Source organism: Zea mays, chromosome 1 (genome assembly GCF_902167145.1).
Source record: "Zea mays cultivar B73 chromosome 1, Zm-B73-REFERENCE-NAM-5.0, whole genome shotgun sequence".
NCBI classification, from domain to species: Eukaryota; Viridiplantae; Streptophyta; class Magnoliopsida; order Poales; family Poaceae; genus Zea; species Zea mays.
Window position 1 is genome coordinate 14,582,421 of NC_050096.1, and position 19,848 is coordinate 14,602,268.

The following is a 19,848-nucleotide window of genomic DNA, read 5'->3' on the forward strand; positions in this document are numbered from 1 at the left end:
CGTGATCGAGTCACTCGTGTGGACTGATCCCTGACTTAATCGTACCCATCAGACCTTTGCAGCTTTATGCTGATGGGGGTTACCAGCTGAGAATTAGGCGTCTTGAGGGTACCCCTAATTATGGTCCCCGACACCATCCTCGCCCTTCGTCGAACACTACATCGCGCGCCGTGCGCACACACTGTGTTCCTGGGTCAAGGATGCAGTAGATCTTTGAGCCCTCTGCATAGCCAACGAACACCCCTGGGGTGCTCCTGTTGTCGAGCTTGTCGATGTGGCCAAGCTCCTTGGTGAACGTGAGGCAGCCAAAGACCTGTAGGTGAGAGACCGTCGACTTAGGCCCATGCCAAGCCTCGTACGATGTTATCCCGTTGAATATCTTGGTGTGCGAGCGGTTGAGAATATAGACCGCTGTCACCACCGCCTCTTCCCAAATCAAGTGTAAACCGAATGGATCATTACCCATTCATCACTAGTGGTAGCACATACGGCGACCCAAATCCTCGGTCCTCGGATCTGGCTGGCTGCAGGCTGCTCGCCGTAGGTGGTAGTGGTAGCACCATAGTAGTTATCAGTGGTGTAGTTTGTAATTGTAAAGGTGAAATGTTATTCCAAGTGGACAATGATCTTTGTAATCATATTAAAGCTATAATACAAGTAATCAATCCTATTGCAGGTTGCTGAACAAGGTCACAAAGGATGGGATTGAGACCACTCGAGGTTCCGAGCTCCCGCAATCACCAGTGAGGTATGTCGGAGAACTTTTCTTATAAGTTATGCGGATACGACCCAAAGTGCTAGGGAGCAGCATCGTGTTCCTCGTGCCGCAATTTCTCGCTCGCCTCAGTTCCGCCTCCCTGACTCACCAGGACTGGGGATTCGCTGATCAGATGCGGTGTGTGGGGCCTTGCTCAGCGGCGGGGCTGGGAGGTCCGAGCGGAATAGATGTCGATGGCATGGCGGTTGCTCCGCACAATCCATTTCCGGCATCTGAGGTAAACGAGCGAGGGCTTTCATCTCACCACCTGTACTGCACTGATTTTTCTTTCGGTCTAACTGATTGATTCAATCAATTTCAGCCCAGGTGTCAGGCGAGCATCCAAGATTGTAGACCAAGGCTTTACCAATAATGCCCCAGAGCTGAGTACCAACAAAGGGAGTTTGCTGAGGTGTAGCAGCATCCGCTTCGGGGAGAAGCGGAACTCAATTTTTGCTTGCGCTCCAGACAATTTGGAGCAGAAATCTGGACAAACGTTCGAAGCTGATGCCCATTCTGCGCTAAAATTGTGCTCTGGTATCGGGAGTGTAGTTATAGCCAAGTGTTCTCACATATTTGAGAGAAATGGGGACACCTTTGATGGGAACTGCAGTTTGCAAGATATCCTCAAGCCTGGTTTATGGCTCTCACCGGAGACCCTCCGCCGGTTTTGGCGTGTCTCTGAGCTGAAGCCTAAGGATTTTCTTGACATTTTGAATGGTTTTGGACTCAGTGCCGTAAAAGTGAGAAATGCAAGATTTCTATGGAATTTGTACAGGTGGACATCGCGGCAGAGCAAAGAGTTCCAACATCTGCCAAGGTCAAATGAGACAATGGTATCCATACTTGCAGATGCTCATATGCTCAGTCAAGCAGAATCACTACTGCTTTCATTGATTGATCATATGACTCCAGCTGTTTCTAGTGAACTATTCAGTCAGATTATCCAGGTGTATTCAGAAGCAGGCAACCTTGGGAAATCAGTTGCACTTTATGATTATGCAAGGGGCAAGCATTTGATTCCTTCAGCTTCATGCTATCAAGTACTTCTTCATTTTCTAACCAGAAACAGAAAGGATGAATTGATTTTGAGAGTATATCTGGACATGCTTGAAGTTGGATTTGGTTCTTGCACCGAAGGAAATATTCTTGATTCTGTTGTCATGGCTTTAATCAGGAAAGGTAAACTTTTGGAAGCTCTTGGTATTCTTCGGCAATTAAAGAGTTTGGGTCTTAAATTAAGCAAGGGAGCCTTGTCAAATATAGTTGAAGAATTTAACAAGAAAAAGGATATTGGGGATCTGATGAATTTCTTGGAAGATTGGAGGTGTATACCTGAGTTGCGTCTTTGCAACAGAATCCTTGCGTCTTTGTGCACAAATCTTGGTACTTGTCAGGCATGGTTGGTCTTCCAAAGTTTGGAGGCCTTAGGGTTTGCTCCAGATGCTACGACTTTTGGAATTTTCATTTTTCACAGCTGTAGAGAAATGAAACTAAAATCTGCACTTGTATATTTATCAGAGTGCTTTGCTAGGCATGTTAAACCTGGAGTGTGTGCCTATAATGCTATTTTAGGTGGTGTTTTCAGGGAGGGGCTATATAGACATGCAAAGTATATATTTGAAGACATGATTGAAAGAGAAGTAACACCCAATCTTTCAACATATAAGATAATTCTTGCAGGGTATTGCAGGTATAGGCGGTTTGATGATATTGAACAAGTCTTGAGGCACATGAAAACCAATGGTGTAAATGTTCTTCTCTCTGGAAACTGTGTGCTCTCCAAGGCCTTATCATTCTTGGGGCTAGATCACCTAGGGGTGAAAATCAAGAGAGATAATGTCACTGGTTTCCCAAAAGCTGAGTTTTTTGATTCAGTTGGCAATGGATTGTATTTGGACACTGATTCCAAAATGTTTGAGGTTTCATTGTCACAAGTTTTGGATAGCGCACTTCTCCCAGATATTAACTCAGAGCTAATCAGGGCATCTCAGCAAGGCGATGTTGCAAGTGCTCTTCTTGTGAAAGACAAAGCTTTTCAATGGGGATATGACATTTCACCAGATAGCTGCTCTGAGCTATTCAAGGCCTTATGTGTGAGCCCTGCTTATGTTATAGATGTCATTGACCTTATGGAGGAGATGCCAGATATACTTTACAAACTTGATGCTCAAAATCTAGATTTGGTTGCCCAAACATTGAGTAGGAATGGAATGTCTGCTCATGCAAAACTGGTTTTAGAAAAAATGTTGAGAGAAGACTTGTCAATCAGTCACAATACATATACTTATTTAATGATAGGTTTATGCGAAGAAAGGAACATAGCAGGGTTTTGGGAATGTTGGAATCTTGCAACAAAGTGCAGATGGTCACCTGATAGCAAGGATATGATGGGCCTCATCAGTTACTTGTGCAAATGGGGAGTGATTGAGGAAGCCCTGAAACTTATGAACTCTTTATTTGACTGCTACCATGATCTGTTTTTTAGTGCATATTGTGCACTTCTCAAAGAGTTGTGCAGGACAGGTCATACCAGCATTGGATGCGCAATGTTGGAGGCTCTCAAAGAAAAGGGTGTGGCTGTGGATCGATCATTATTCTTTTATGTGATGGAGGGCTTCCTAAAGGAGCAAAGAACTGCTGAATCAATTGGAATGCATGACATGTGGCTTAGCAAAAGCAAAGAACTTGATGTTTTTACTTACCGATCTGTGTTGCCTTCATTACCATGGCTGGACACAGATCGAGCCAAGAACTTGGTAGAATCTATGCTGACCGTGAAACTTACTGAATTCTCATATCGCGGTTGCATTGTGAATGAATTAATGCAAACAAGGAATATAAAATGGGCCATTCCAGTCTTGCAAGAATCAGCTCCTGGGAAGCTCAGTGCCACTTTGTTAAATTCCTTACTTCAAGCCTATGGTTGGCTAAAAAATTGGAGAAAGTTAGATGCAGTTCTTTGCAAGATGCTAAAGATGCATGCCACCCTTTCTATATCTAGCTACCGCTTTCTTGTGTGCAGAATGTGTGAGCAAAGTCGTTTTTCTAGCGCTTCAAGCCTTAGAGCACTTTTCCAACATACTGACAAGTCAAGAGAACTGATTGCATGCAACATTCTAATATTTTATCTTTTTCAAAGAAGAAACAGCTCACAGATTCATGATTTATTGAAGGACATTGAAGGTAATGGTATTTCTCTTGACAAAACCACATATGATTTCCTTGTCTATGGATTTCACAAATCTGGGGATATCAATGATTCAGTTAATGCGCTTGATGCCTGCATTGCTCAGGGAATAAAACCAAGCAACCGCAGTCTCAGAATAGTGTTAAGTCATTACTGCAGGCTAGGAAACCATGAGAAATCACTAGCATTATTTCACTTGATTGAGCGCAATGGATGGAAGCATGGTTTAATCATTAAGACCACCCTAGCTTCATGTCTCCTTTCATTTGGGAGACAATTGGAAGCAAAATCATGTCTGAACAACCTGAGCAAAGGTGAGTTTATCGGATGTTCAAGCAATTTTGATGATCTCATCAAGGAATTCTGCATTCTAGGAGATTTGAAAATGACTCTTTATCTGCTAAATACAATGTTAAAGAAAGGCACACTGCCTAATGAAGCCAGTTACAGTTCTGTTATATATAAACTTTGTACATTGAAGGAGTTCGATCAGGCACTTGATTTTCTTGCTGAAATGCAGCTGGCAAGTCTAAAATCAAGTGAAATCTCCTGTGATGCACTTGTACATGGCCTTTGTGCCATGGGAAGACCTTCTGATGCTAGAAAGGTTTTGGAAATGCTAACCACCTTGGGATCTGCACCATCCTATGGCATGTTTAGAGTTGTTTTTGATAACTATTGCAGAAGTAGCAATCTACAGAAAGCTGCGGCACTTCTGCATGACATGCAACAAGCAGGACAAGTGCCCAACTTTGAGATGCATTGGTCTGTTATAAGCAATTTAAGCAGTACCAATGAGAAAACTGAAGGACATGGAGAGTGCATTTTGCCAAACCTTTTTCTTTCTGCAAATTCCCCTTAAAGGTCATAAGGCGATATATGGCTTCCAGAAAATGGTGAACTGATGATTGTTCTCAAGTTGAACCCTAGTGGAACTGATAAAACTCGTGAAACCAAGGTTATGCAACTCTGGAACTCAAACGTTCTACTCGAGGATTGATGGTTCACATAAATGTGGGAACACGTAGGAAAAACTATGCATCTTCGATTTAGGTTGCAAAAGAGGGAGCTTGAACTCATTACCTGAGCCATCACAACTTTCTTCTCTGCAACTTGGTTACAGGTTATGCCCTTGCTAAAGGGATAATGCAAAGGTAATATCATCATCTCTCATAAGAACGAAAACAGTAATATTGAAAAGTTATCTTTTCACTACTGGCATTGTGGACTACCGTTTTTGTGTTAAGAGGCAACATTGATATTGTCACCCCAGCAAGGTTTTTGCTCTTTCTGTTTTTTGTTCCTTCAATAAAAGTATGCATAGTCAGTTGCAGCTAAGGTTTCTTTCCCTGTGGCATTGTGGACAACAGGTTAGCAGCTGTGAGTGAGAGACGACCATACCACCTCTTCATTACAATTGTCATTTCTGGGGTACTATTTCCCCTTTATAGCAAACTATTGGTGGTATCAAACGCAAGGATTGAATTTTGTTTAACAACTCTGCTAGTTTTAGTACCAGTATAACTTTTCTGGATTAACATCACCATACAAGATTATGATCTGTCTCGTTGTTGAAACCTGCATTGTTTGTAGTATATGTGTGTGCTCTTTTTTTTGGTTTACTATGTCTTCTGATGTTGTGTTTTTTCCTAATATCGTGTAAGGCCTCTCTATTTTCTTTTTACCAATTATTTTCTCCACTAAGTTACAAAATTAGACATGTAATTATATGAATGTATGCCTTTATCTGGGATGTATTGCCTTGCTGGGAAAGCAGGACTCAAAAGTTGAGAGTTAGTTCGTGCAGTGGGTATTATAGAGTATAGACTCATGGTGTGCTCAGATGAGGTGGATTGCTTTGAAAATGGCTCTAATTAAAACTGAAACTGAATCATAAGAATTTGAATCCTAGACCGTCCCTGTTCTAAGTGGCTGTTACAGTAGTAATTGGCATGTTAAACTGTTTATGGTACATAAAAGTTCTCCTGTGGACCGAAGCATTTAATAAACTGCTAAGCACTGCTAGGATTCCTTTGGTTCAGGTAGCACAGTAGCAGTAGCGTTGCCATAGATCATGCACTTATACGCTGAGATATGCACAAAAATTCTATGGTCAGTTGAATCAGCACATCCGTTCCTTTACGATTTCTGTTGCCGATCAGAAATGGTATAGCTTGTATCACTTCAACAATCTGTAGATCATTTTTATAGAATCATTTCAGGGATCTCAATATTAGCAGCCATAGTTTTTAGCTGCAGATAAATGCCATTTGTTTGTAACCCAATGAAGTATTTCAGGCAAATTTTGACTGATTTAAATGTTCAGTCTGGACAGTGACCTCAGACAGTATAGGTACCAGTGTCAGTCCATTACAAGGTTTTGCATTGTACTGCATTTTCTGCAAAAGTAGCAGTTACCAAGTGCCCTCGTTCTGCATCATCACTTTACTCGTTTAGAAGTACTGAAGTAGTAATGAACACCCCTTTCTATAATGATTAGACGCACCAAACTATACAACACATGACACCAGTTTGTAAAAATACCTGCATCGTAAGGTTATTCTGCTCTACTCTGCTGCTAAATTCAACATCCAAATTACTTGGTAGAGGTAGCAAGGCCTTGATCCTAGCAGGAAATGAGAAAAAAGGTTATGGTTTAATGTTGGACACCTCATCAGGGAAGTTCAGACATCAGAATCATAATTTTTATGGTTCAGGTCAATTTTTATGGCTCAAGTTCATTTATTTTGGACTAGGATAATCTTTATTTATTTTGGACTTGCAGCTGACGTCACCTTCTTGTATGAATTGTAACTTTAGGATCATTTAGGCCAGTTCCTTATTTCAGTTTTGTTACATGTAGATCCCTACAACACCAATTAGAATTGGGGAAGACGAACCTCCTCCTCAGTCTCCTAGCTTGTTCGTTGCTCTCACCTGGGATCTGCCCTGGGATCACCTTTGCAACATCAGTTGAACTAAAGATTTGGACTGGACATGGTTCAGTTGTTTTTGAACGGTGATCTGTGATATGTAAACTTTGTGTTGTTTAAAACATATATCAGTTGTTTTTGAACTGCGACCTGAGCTATACAATAAGCCTGACTTTTTTACAGAGTACGCAAATGCCAGGTTTTTCCTGTTTGGGCACAAATGGAAACAAAAAAGTTGGACTCAGCCTATCGTGAAGCTACGAAGGAAGAGCACTGTCCCATTATTCTGTTTTTTCGGTAATTAAAGCATCATCTCCATTCTTGGTTGTTCCCATTTTTCTGTTATTTACTAAGTAGTTTTTCTGGCTAATGTTAAAAACTGGAAGAAGACCATGTTTCTAGCATGAACATGCCAACATGGTGCCATCAACAACTTCCCTGTTAGCTCACGGTACACCATGCTCCAGTCTGCCCCCCTGGTTATCACTAATTCAATCATCTGTGGTGCCGATTGTGTTCCCAAGATGCACTGAAATAGAGCAGATCAAATGAGGATGAAGTTACTGTGTAGAGATTTTTGTTCACCCTTTGTAGCAGCATCCATGGATTTTTATTTGCACAGAATTACTCTCTTTTACCCGTAACTTGTGATTGCTGATATGATGCATAGAAGTCTGAAATCTGAATTGATGCCACTGTATTTTTTCCATGTTTACATTATGTTGATTTTCTTTCTGCTATTTACTTTCAATGTTTTGGAGCAGTACCTGAGCAACTGAGGCAACCCTTTCGATCTTATGAGACCAAGATGTTTTCTGGTCCCAAACCCATGATGGTATGCCTTAGTTTGCTTGCAGACAAATGCTTTTTTTTGACAACTTCACTCATCCCTTGTTTTGAATAGATGACATAATTGGAGACTCTGGCCATTTATCTGTGTTGTTTCCATTAATGTGTCTTCTCATAGGTACTCTGTTATGGTCGCTAGATCGGTGAGGGATTGGAGAGGGATATTGATGGGCAGGAACGTCGGTCGGGGGCCTCTGCCCACGGCCGAGCAAGAGGAGGGTTTCTCTCTTCTAATTCTTACCTACTTTATTTCTCATCCATTGATTACATAAATAGACCAGCTGGCTGTCCTTATCTAGCTAGAGATCCTTATCTCCTAAAAACTCTCCTAAAACTACTAACTGATAACCTTCCTAGATAATCTCAACCAATCTCCTAAATAATCTTAACTAATCTTCTAATATTACTAGCTGAATGCCCGTGCGTTGCAACGGGAATATATAATACCAGTATACTACGATAACTTATATACAAAATATGTGTTATACCATTATGAGAAAATGTTTCATAATCAATTTGTGATTCTGGCCATACATAAATTTTGTTATTTATAATCTATCTGTTTCACCACTGCATTACAACCATCAGTATCATGCAGACTTCGATATATGTCACGATTTGTATGGTCTCATTATTGGAGAGCATGTTTCACACATACCAGAAGAAATTCCCTCGTACATCGTTAGTCATCGGACACGTACCACCATACGCTTTTGCTTAAACAAAAAGGTAAGTGTGTGTTTGCAAGACTAATGGTCAAACACCGTATAACCATAAAGTTAGAATACTATATTAATATATTAAATAAATTAATCCAATAGACATAGATTAACCCAATTAACACAGGATAAATAAATATCTAATTATAAAAGTATGAAACATGGTATAATCAATGTTGTTACTGCGTAGTAAATATTCATACGAGACTAACACAACTGGAACGGTTCAATTTAGAATTAAAATGGGGAAGTTACGAATTTCCAAAGTTTCTATGTATTTGATATAGGATTAATTAGGAAATCAATTTTATTGTTGTTTTCATGACAAAACAGAGGTATTATGTGATAAAAAATAATATTATAGAATTATAGAAATTGGAATGAATTCATTTAGATTTAATATGAAATTTCCATGAATTAAATGGGCTTTTGCAATTATTTTTAAACTAAAAATCAATTTCCAAACTCTTTTCCCTATTTTCTTTATTTCCTGGACTGCGTCCCAAATTCCAGAAACATCAGGGGCCAAGCTATAAATGTTTTTCTAGACTCAGTGAGCATACAGAGTGGACGGCGGGTTAAACACAAATAAAGCCAACATGGGTCATGTTGGCTAGAGGGTGGAAGGCTAGACATTCTACTCAATAGATCCAAGGTTTAATCCTTGAGCAACCACGGTTTAATTTTTTTTCCTGCGCGCGGAACGGGGGAGGGCAGAACGGCAGAACACGGGGAGGGCAGAACGACAGAACACGGGGAGGGCAGAACGGCAGACTACTCTTACCTTCTTAATAAGTAGTATGAATCTCTAACTATCCTTATCTAATCCTCTTGGAGGGCCCATGGCTGCTGCTACCGCAGCCCCTCCGTGGGCCTCCTTAGGCCATGACATACTCAGATCAGGATGAAATGTGTTCTCATACCTTTGTGATTAGAGATATTGTGTCCTTTATTAATCTGATCTGTTTTTAGCTCCATTAGCTTGTCCGCAAACTTTAGTTAGAGAAGGTGTTATGTCTTTTGTCAAGATTATAACATTTCTGAACAATTGTGCTACACAGGACGTGGTACCATCCTCATCATGTAGCCTAGGATGAGTTATCACTGTTAAATATTTCAAGTGGTTAAATCATGCATCTGCAGAATATATTATTGTTGCACTCTCAAATGGTGGGTTGCTAACTTGCTATGTCATGGGAGTTTGGGTGAAGGCCAGAAGGATGTGATAGACGTCGATTCGATGCAGGTCCATGTCTTCTCCTAATATTATTCCTACTACATTTGAATTTGAGACACATATCATGAACTGTTCCTATGTCATAGTGTCAAATAGGGGTAGAACCGTAGAGATCTACACGCCCAAAGTGCAGTTGTGGAAAATAAGATCAAGAGATTAATCCAATCGTTGTGACTTCATTTTTTATTTTGAAACTTGGTTAAAGTAAGCTATAATTTGGAATAGGGGTAGAAATCTACACGCCCAAAGTGCAGTTGTGAAAAATAAGATCAAGAGATTACTCCAATCGTTGTGAGTTCATTTTTTATTTTGAAACCTGTAGCATATAGTAGAGTAGTCGATGATAACATTAACATAGTATGTTATCTAACAAGTGCAGTGTGATTCTTGCTTATTGTTCACATTGGTTCTCACTTGGAGCAGGTCCATGGGATGCTCTGTACAGGGGTGGGAATATCCTAGCGTTCGCCTTGGTTTCGGTCTTCTCTGGCAGCAAGTGTGCTCCCAGTTTTCAAGCTGTCAAAGCTGTCCAACTCAGTTCCTTGGGGAAGGCCTCGATTCGCTCATCTCCTCGGACCCGGAGGACTACAACAATATGAAGCAGTATGAGAAGCTGACCGTCGCGTCAATTTACTTTCTTGTGATGAGTGTTGAGCATCATCATATGATTCATACAATTGATATGCAACTAGAACCCAGATTTTAATGTGTACGGTTATGATTTATCTTTTCTCGTTAAATAATGTGAGATATTGAGGTGTATGATAAATTATATGTTCATCTCTATGTAATCATTATACACTAACATTTTAATAACGAGAGCATAGAACGATAAATAGTGCTTCTGTATCTCAATGTATGTTATCAATACATGTTGACTCCGTAGCAAAGCACGGACATACACCTAGTGTTATAGAAATTCATATCCATTTTATGTTTAGTGGCCCTCAAATTGTTAAGCACAGAGCCATTATAAGCGCACATGGACCATAATCTTTTGAATACTTAGTTTCCATGCACATACATGAAAACTATTGAACTGGGTAGTCTGCAGCATTACTGATTTAGTCATTGCTGGGTTCAATCGGGCCATCATCTCTGTCCATGTTCAGTGAAGCATCACTTACATTTGAGATATCAGTATTTCAGTAGGTGGGTCAAAGCTCTTAAGATTTCCCCAATCCCTTTTCTGCTGCTTGACTCTCAGTCTGAACCCCATGCCTTTTTAGATCATCTTTGAACTTATGAATCTGAAATAGTATGGACTTCTTAGTTTAAAATAGCTTAACTGTGTGTATTACAGATGGTGTTAGACCATCCAATACTTACAGTTGAACTAGTCGGTTGCCCGTGCGTTGCGACGGCTTACAACAATACCCATGTAAACTATCCACCAAATATATACACATGGTGTTAGACCATCCAATACTTACAGTTGAACTAGTCGGTTGCCCGTGCGTTGCGACGGCTTACAACAATACCCATGTAAACTATCCACCAAAAAAATTCAAGATTCTTTATTGATTGTCTCCGCTCTTCGTATAATATTTTTTTGATTTGACTAATTGATGTTATTATTTACTTCATCCAATATGTCTTGGTACAACATGACCAATGCAGTGACCGATTAGAAGAGAGTTCACAACGACTGACTGAACGAACATAGATTATAAAATGACATAATTCCACCATACAGAGACCAAATAAGAGAAAGTTTGTGAGTTCAAGTTTCTAAAATAAGTCACATGAACTCAAACTTATAAAAAAGATAGATCAAAATATAGAGTGATTACTAAAGTCAGGCATCAATAAAAACTGGATGCTCTTCATATAAATTATGCTACTTCGTAGCAATTACTAACGTTTAAAAACAACAAATAACCTTTCATTTTACTGTTAGTGTGACAAATCATTGTTGCTCCATCCAATTCAGCAACCTCAAACACCATAGAGTCTATTGCGCCAATGTGGTCTCAAAAACGACCTAATGCTTACAAGAGTCAATAACGTCATGCCATGTTTGGGCTGTAGTCTCGACCCGTAGTGCTGGCCTGATCCGCCACGATTATATTTTTTTATTTTACAAAAAACGTATATACATATATACAATTTATATTCAATATTAAAAACATCTAAGCATGATGTTCTATTGGTTAAACAGCTTTAACCAGTGTCTCCCACCCTTCTTTCATTAGGGCATGGGTTTGAACCCAACTCCTGCACCATTTTTTAACATTGGCCCGCGGGCGTCTGGCCCGTGCCGGGCCACCATTTGGCCATCTATAGCCGTGCATCGGGTCAATTTAAAATAGCTGTGAGGGGTTATTTGTAAAACAATAACGCGGGATGACCGTTGAAACTGGTGATACGACCTTCAGCACCTCTGTAAAAGTGGAACAATGGCAACACGCAGAAATTGAGCCTCTTACAGATATGTCTGTTCATTATAGTTGACCATAAGAAATTGCAGTCCTGGATGCATCTCAGCAAACTGATGCACATTTTTGTAAATTTGACAAAAAAGTATCATATCAATATTTTCTATAGGACACATTTGTTTCTTCTAATACCTGTAAAATTGTTGAATCTACATCTGTCGTCTTCTTTTACCTTAGAGTGTAGGGCCTTGCAAGCTCCACAGCTGGGAGAAAAGAAGTGCACAACTGTGAATTTATCTCTGGCCAATAGAAGCTGTTCATCAAAATCTTCCTTTGATTTGATATTTATCATGTTGTCCTTCATGTCCATCTCCCACCACTTCATTGTCATACAGAGGTGAATGGCCTAATACCATGGTTAAGGAGGTATTTGGTTTCTAGGACTAAATTTTAGTTCCTCCATTTTATTATATTTTAGTTACTAAATTATCAAATATGGAAACTAAAAATTATTAATCCAACACTTTAGGGACTAAAATGAAATAAAATGGAGGGACTAAAAATTAGTCACTAGAAACCAAACACCCCATAAGTATCACTGCCATCTTTGTCATGCTTCAGAATGTGTTGTAATGAATGTTTGGGTTCTATCATTATTAATCCAACATTTTTGTAGAATTTACTTTTCATTGTGATTTACATTTTTGTCTCTCCCTGAATGGACAATGATTATTTTGTGAATGCTGTGTCAAGGAGCAAAGAATAGTGTTGTTGTAATGGTACCCGGCCAATCAGACTGCTGGATGAACTGGCCAGTAGCACATAATGCCAAAATAAAGAGGCGACATGATTTTCTCAAACTTTAGATCATTTATCCTCTATTTGGAATTGCATTACCTGATAGATTGAATTGGACTGCATTATTCTAGTAGGATAGCCTTTATTGGCACATTTCTGTTTTCGTGATTCAATTATCTCCAACTCCAAGCATTGAAGTTAACATTTTTTTCCCTATTTTTAAAGGTAATATAAGGGCATAGGATCGTGTATATAACAATTAGTTCATTAGCGATAAGGAAATTACCTTATTGGGATCTTTTGCTGCAGCTCGGGCGATCTGCCAGCCAGTTGAAGCAACCTTTTCTCTGGGCAAGAGCTGCTTTCCCTTGATCACATTGTGATTCCAAGTTAGTAATCACCTTGAAGCAATCATCAGATGATTCAGATCTGTTGCTCGTGTACTCACGATGGGATGAACCGCCAACAACCCAATGGTTTGTCAAAACTGAAGCCATCGACATCATTGAACTAAAACAGAAAGGAACATTTAACAAGGCAGCGCCTTAATGGACAATGCTACAGAAAAGGGCACATTGGAAAAGCAGAACATGCCTCAAACTAACTGGACAGGCTCTACAAGATCTGGAATTGTTGTGATGGTGAAATGGGGATGGCCCATGCCAAGGCATTTATAAAAAGGACAAACCCGATGCCGGCGGCTATGAATGGAGTATGGGGAAAGAATAACCGAGAAGCCTTATTCCTGCAATTTTTTTTTCAGAGAAACTGCGTCGAACCTAAGATCTTTGGCTCAGTGAAAAGGTTTATCACTACTTTGCCAGCCCTGTCCTTCCGCTGAGGTTTTTATAGCTGAAGAAAATCTTCTTACAGAATGACAGTGGGGCATGCAAATTTTGTATCTGCTCTGTTTGGCGGTGGAGCATGCGAATTTTGTATCTGCTCTGTTTGGCGGAAAGGGCATGACGGTGGGGCATGCAAGATTTCTGGCGTTTCTGTAGCAATTGGTGATCGTAGGATTGTAAATCTAATGGTACCGTTGGATAAAATAAAACTGGTTCTTTTATAGTATAGATAGATAGATCCTGATATATCTCACATTGGCATTCAACCGCATTTACGTCGGTTAAAAAAAACCACATGCCCCCCCCCCCCCCCCCCCCCTCTCCGTGTTTCGCCCCAGCTTCCAATCCGGCGAGAAAGCGAGTTTTCCGGTAGGAATTCGTCGTTTACTCAGCTTATTTCATCTCTAACCTTTGGGTTGTCTCTCATTCTCTTATGTTTAGCTACGGTTTGTGCCTGTTTTAAATTTGTGTCAATTTTGAACGTGTTTACCATAAAAATATGGTTGTGTTAAGGCCGTTTGAAAATAAAGTACAATACCATGATTTATAGATGTATACGGCGTCCCGGGGCGTGTCACTGCGCGCGGCGCCGCGGATGAGGGTGTTGTACACGAACCGGTCGGGGCGCGGGATTTGGTCGAACACGAGGCGGGCGGGCGCGGTGCCGCCACGGACACGACAGAGGAGGCGAAGATGAGCTCGCGGAGCGCCGAGGGGTCCGAGAGTGTCTCCAAACTCCAAAGATCGCTTCGCTCTCACTGCTTGTGGGCTTGTCGTCATCCCGAGTGACGGCCCCGCCCCGATGCGAGCATATTTCCGAAGCCATTTTCGGTTCAGGGTTCAGATCCTTCCAAACCTTTTTTCTGCTGCAAAGACGCCAAGACTCTGAACCCAAAACTTCGCCGCAGAAGAAGCCTTTTTTTCACACGCCTGTCAGTAATGGTCTCCAAAAGGTCCCGGGAAGCATCCGGCGAAGAAAGAGGATAATATATATGATGAACTTGTATGCTGTCACTACACTTCCACTGAGGAGTAGAGTACAAAACACTAGTGATGTGGTGGTTCGCAAGACCCGACGGAGTTTTTAAGGCTTAAGCCAAGCCACCAATGAAACCCATCGCTTTCCCTTACATGCATGCATGCAAATTTGTAACACGAGCGTTATTTGTCGTGGATTAAGCGGGACGATATCCATATCCAAATCGCCATGACATCAGACGGCCCTAGAGACGCGGACCTTGAGGCCGTGCGCCATGGAGAGGATGGTCATCATGCGGTACTGCACCGGGTGCCCCTCCAGCAGCCGGAAGCTGTAGAAGCGGAAGAGGATGGCCAGCGCCATCTTCATCTGCAGGTACGCCGAGTCCTTGCCCAGGCAGATCCTCGGCCCCGCCTGGAACGCCGTGAACTTGAACGGCGACGCGTTGCGGAACGCGCCATCCTCGTTGATCCACCGCTCCGGCCGGAAGCTCGCCGCGTCGGGGCCCCAGTTGTACTCCATCCGCCCCATCGAGTAGGGCACGTACGTCACCATCCCGCCGGCCCTCACCTTCGTCCCGTCCGGCAGCACGTCGTCCTCCAGGATCCCCTTGGGGTCCTGCGCGCGCGCAAGTGCATGTGCATTGCATTCAGGTCCACTCACTGCATGCTGTGCTCTGCGGACAGCCACATATGCGTTGCATCGCGGACCGGAGGTCGTGACGTGACGGGCGCGCTCACCTGAGGGACGGCGGGGTACAGGCGGAGCGTCTCGGTGACGCAGGCGTGGAGGTAGACCAGCTTGCCGAGGCTGTCGTAGGTGAGGAGGCCCGCGAACTGCGCCACGCGGGCGGCGAACGCCTTGTCGTCGGCGTCAGCGCCGCCGCAGAGCACGAGCGTGACGCCCTCCTCGCGCGCGCGCTCCGCCTCGAACGCGCACAGCTCGCGGCGCAGCTTCTCGGCCACGTCCGGGTGGGACATGGCCATGTGCGTGAACCACGACAGCGTCGTCGCCGTCGTGTCCCGCCCGGCGATCACGAAGTTGAGCACCACGTCCCGGAGGCTCTTATCGTCCCCGAAGCCGCCGCCGTCGTCGCCGGCCTCGCCCAGCTCGATGAACCGTGACAGGATGTCGTGCTTCATCTGCCCATTTTAATTTGCCCTCACAAGTCACATGGATATATAATCAATCAGGATCAGGTCCATCCCGGCCAAGACGATGAACTGAAGAATCGAAACAGTCATGTGCACGTACCTTCTCCTGTTTGCCGCTGGCCCGGACCTCGACGATCTCGGCCTTCCTCCGGCGGATCACGCTGTAGGTGAACTCGTCCACGAGCTTGATGCTCTGCGCTAGGAGGGCCTCTGACCCGACGTGGAAGAACCTCTTGATGCGCCACAGCGGGTCGATGAACCGCAGCGTGATGATGATGTTGGCGGCATCGAACGCCTGCGCGAAGCTGTTCTCGGGGAGATCTGGCGACAGCGTGCCGATCTCGACCCCGAACCCAACCTTGCAGATGGAGTCCAGCGTCATCCTCATGTAAAGTTCCTGAATCGGCAAGGTAGCTCTCGTGTCTCAGGTTGAAATGCTCATGTTGGCAATGGCAAGGGACCAGTGATATCTCACCTGCATGTCCACAACTTTGCCTGCCTTGGATGCCTGGCTCAGTATACCCGACAGCTTCAGGGAGTACTCTCTGAACACAATGGCGCTGAAATCCCTCAGGTTCTTGGAGGCGAACTCGAAACTCGCCGTCTTCCTCTGCTTCCTCCACAGCTCGCCGTCGGCGTTGAAGATGCCGTCACCGAGGAGCACGTCCATGTAGGATCTGTACACGATTCCCTACACGGTGTTCAGGCACATTCGATTCAGCTTTCAGCTCTGATTTCCGAAGACTGAACATCAGTGAGTTCAGGTCATTTACCTTGGGGTAATTGGTGAAGTTAGTCTTGAGGACATGCTCGACATTCACCGGGTCAGCGATGTAGGTGTAGGAAGTGAACGGCATGTCGACGGTCACTGTCCTGTGCCGTGACAGGTACCCGACAAGCCAGTCGTGCATCCGGTGGTAGTTCCTCAGCTGCTCCACCGTTGCGCCGATGACTGGCCATGATCTCGGGCCTTTCTGCTTCCTCAGGCTCCACCTCTGGACCAGGATCCATGAGAGGACAACCAGAAGGAGCGCGATGTACTTGTGAGGCCCTGCTAGTGGGAAGAATGGCGATGGCGTCGCCGGCGTGAGGTGAGCTTCCTCCATGGTGCTCTTGATGAAGGGTCCAGTCTACAAGTGATGGATGCTATGTATGTATGTAGCATGGATTGGGTTTGTTAGGTGATATATTGGGTATTGCTACTACCAACCTTAGGGATCCCCCAACCTCGAGAGAGACAATCTTGGTGTGACCCCAAATTAAGATTTCTTTCATTCATATGGTGTCCCTGACCTAACTCCCGAACAAGTAGGAGGCTTAGCCTTTGTGTTCCTTTTTGTGATCTGCCAACCAAGAAAATGAGACATCTGATACTGTATTTTATTCTTTTATATTATCAATTAGGAGTTGCCAGTTTCTGTTATTAGACTTTGGAAACAAGTATTGTGATCCATCAGCTTGGTACAAAAAGTCTGAAACTCAACCAACCAGAAAGAGTTCTGAAATGAAATCTGTACATTGTTCCTTAAAAACTGAGCCATTCCTTGTTCCTATACATGAAGTTCAAGTGAAAAGTACATCCTGAAGAGGAATTTGTGAACCCAAAAGTGAATTTGTTTTCTTGTGAGTCAATTTGTGAAGCCAAAGTGAAAAGTCATGCAATTGCTAGTCTAGAAAAGAAAGGAAGCATAATGAAATTTAAGGAACCTCACTTCAAAAATTACATGGACCAAACTGAGAAAATTATTGTGAACACTGAAAGAATGATCTGAAACCAAAATCAAGAGAGCATGAAGATAAAGCTCTCATGGATGATATTTAATCCGTCTCACCCCACTTCTTATAAATGTCAAACAAACAAGAATATTTGCTGAATAATTACTAATCATTGATTAACATGAGCCTATTGGAAGTTGCCCAACCAAGGAATAAAGTAGGAGTGACAGTATCAAAATCTAAAGGTTGAATTTGTTGGCGGCATCCAGTGTAAGTCTGAAGAGATCTCTCATTGCGTGCCTCTTCACCAACTTGCCATAGGTTGCCCTCCCAATCCTCACCACCTTGTCCTCCACCTCTAGCCGATTGCCACAGCCATTGCCATCCCTGGAACCCCTCAGCGTTGCTCTCAGCACGCACTCATTTCCGCCGACCGCATCAGCAACACTCTCTGCTACAAGGGCCTCGCTTGGAATTCGTCTTCCCCATTTCTTCATCAGCTTATCAGAATCATACAATGCGGAGTATGCACTCCAGAATGACGCACGCAAGAACGCCTTTTGCCTCTCCTTCACCATGGACTTCCTCATCTTCTCCTCCAGCTGCATCACCACTGCTCCTATGTCTCCTCCACTGAGCAAATAGTTCTCTAACTTAAGGATTTCGTGCCCAAGAATGGAGTCCTCGGCTTCAAACCTGCACCGATCACACTTGCATTCGAACCCCCAAGCTCTCGATGCCTCCCTGCGCTTGCTCACCGGCACAAGCACATCAAAGTATGGAAATGTGATCTCCTCCCCGGCTTTGATGTCCCTGGACGCGTGGACGATGGCATGGTCCCCGATGTGAGTGCGCCGAGCATTAGGGTGGCAGGAATGGTTGATGAACGACGGCAAGACCCAGAGCCCCACGCCGCAATTGACGACGCCATTGTTACCAAGCACATCGGCGGCTGGCGCGTCCTCAGTCAAGCAGGTCACATCGAGCACCTTCAAGATCCTGTCCATTTGAACAGCCTCCTGTGTCCTCGTCGTCTTCCCCGCGGTAGTACCATCACTGAGACTGTCATCCTCTGTTTCTTTCCTGAACATTGCCATGTCAGGGACGGCAAGCTCGTCCTGCCTCTCCTGGCCGGTGGACAGAGTATAGATCAAAGCCGCCGTCTTCGGACATTTCTCAGCAGCTTCGAGCACCTTCCCGACAAAATCCTTCCATACGAACATCTTCTCGTCGCTGCCGGAGGCATCAGGAATCACTCCTCTCCCGATCGCCACCGCCTTGGCGATTATCAAAGTAGTCCCCGCCTCGACATTCTTCACCGCGAAAACCCCTCGGCCGCCATGCGGGGACCGGCGCACCTCCACGCACCCGACGTACTCCGCTAGATCCGGGAACTTCCCGGAGAACCCCGCGAGCACCCACTCGGACAGGTCCACCGCCCCGCTCCTCGCCTGCGCCTCCAGCCGCCTGCACTGCTCAGCGAGCTGCCGCGCCTCGGCTACGGCGGCGCCACCGCCTCCGGAGGCGAGCGCTGCCGCTCGGAAGCAGTCAGCCGCGGCGGCGTACCGGCCGAGGCCCCGCAGGAGCGCGCCCTTGGAGAGCAGCGCCCCGGGGTGGGCCGGCTCGACCGCAATCGCCGCGTCGCAGTCGGCGAGCCCAGCGGAGGCATCCCCGAGCCGCGCGCGGGCGTCGGCGCGGTGCGCTAGCGCGGAGCAGAGTACGCGGCGGTCGTCGACGGAGGCGGCGGCGTCGATGATGTGGGAACAGACGGCGACGTACTCCCTCCAGTCCTCCTTGAGCAGCAGCTGCGTGGCGCGGCTCCGCAGATGCTGCAGCGTGTCGTTGTCGAGGCCACCGTCCTGGATCCTGGCCATATCTCGGGATGGTGCCGGTGGGTGGAGCGGCGTGATTGGTAGGTGGGCGGAGCTGGGAGTGGCGCACTCTGCGTTGGCGTCTGGGCGCGGCGATATCGGAGTTCTGCGAAAAATTTGAATCCGATGGACTGGGTTACTGGAGCTGGAGTAACGGCTATCAGTTTGTCAGTGTAGTGTACGTACCACGGTACCAGGCAAGCTCAGTAACGGTGTTTTTTTTTCTATTTTGTGTTAATAATCATTACTCTCTCCGTTTTATTCCAAAACAATTGGTTATATCCATCAGTTATCAGAATTAGTTGTATTTATAAAAACTATTAGCAAAATTTACATCTCTAAATAAATTGTAATAAAAATAAATTTAAAAATATATCTAATTTAGTATGTACTATAAATACTACTACCTCCGTTCTCGAATA

At 44.2% G+C, this 19,848-nt stretch overlaps 3 protein-coding genes and 1 pseudogene across 36 annotated transcripts; 1 reads left to right on the plus strand and 3 right to left on the minus strand.

Annotated features, from left to right (window-relative positions):
• Positions 1 to 261: 261 nt before the first annotated feature.
• LOC103631768 (pentatricopeptide repeat-containing protein At5g15280, mitochondrial) lies at positions 262 to 10,521 on the plus strand. 34 transcript variants are annotated; one of them, XM_035962808.1, is made up of 9 exons: positions 262 to 598; positions 677 to 748; positions 870 to 995; positions 1,080 to 5,101; positions 6,811 to 6,980; positions 7,064 to 7,177; positions 7,645 to 7,715; positions 9,592 to 9,694; positions 10,109 to 10,521. In XM_035962808.1, the coding sequence occupies exons 3-4, from the start codon at positions 946 to 948 to the stop codon at positions 4,807 to 4,809; spliced, it is 3,780 nt and encodes a 1,259-aa protein (XP_035818701.1). In that variant the 5' UTR covers positions 262 to 598; positions 677 to 748; positions 870 to 945; the 3' UTR covers positions 4,810 to 5,101; positions 6,811 to 6,980; positions 7,064 to 7,177; positions 7,645 to 7,715; positions 9,592 to 9,694; positions 10,109 to 10,521. The 34 variants fall into 34 exon arrangements, 31 of the variants coding, with proteins under 31 accessions (XP_035818701.1, XP_035818692.1, XP_035818696.1 ...); XM_035962799.1 differs by having other exon boundaries at positions 6,811 to 6,966; positions 9,510 to 9,694; XM_035962803.1 differs by having other exon boundaries at positions 6,811 to 6,966.
• Positions 10,522 to 11,960: 1,439 nt separating this feature from the next.
• Positions 11,961 to 14,486, minus strand: LOC103644449 (thioredoxin-like 1-1, chloroplastic; annotated as a pseudogene).
• Positions 14,487 to 14,679: 193 nt separating this feature from the next.
• On the minus strand, positions 14,680 to 16,945 carry LOC100191749 (male sterile26). Its single transcript, NM_001137176.1, has 5 exons — positions 16,613 to 16,945; positions 16,315 to 16,530; positions 15,940 to 16,236; positions 15,426 to 15,827; positions 14,680 to 15,303 (listed from the first exon to the last, which is right to left on the minus strand). The coding sequence occupies exons 1-5, from the start codon at positions 16,943 to 16,945 to the stop codon at positions 14,920 to 14,922; spliced, it is 1,632 nt and encodes a 543-aa protein (NP_001130648.1). The 3' UTR covers positions 14,680 to 14,919.
• A 664-nt stretch (positions 16,946 to 17,609) lies between these two features.
• On the minus strand, positions 17,610 to 19,486 carry LOC100191692 (uncharacterized). Its single transcript, NM_001137121.1, has one exon. The coding sequence runs from the start codon at positions 19,427 to 19,429 to the stop codon at positions 17,795 to 17,797; it is 1,635 nt and encodes a 544-aa protein (NP_001130593.1). The 5' UTR covers positions 19,430 to 19,486; the 3' UTR covers positions 17,610 to 17,794.
• Between the last annotated feature and the right edge of the window lie 362 nt (positions 19,487 to 19,848).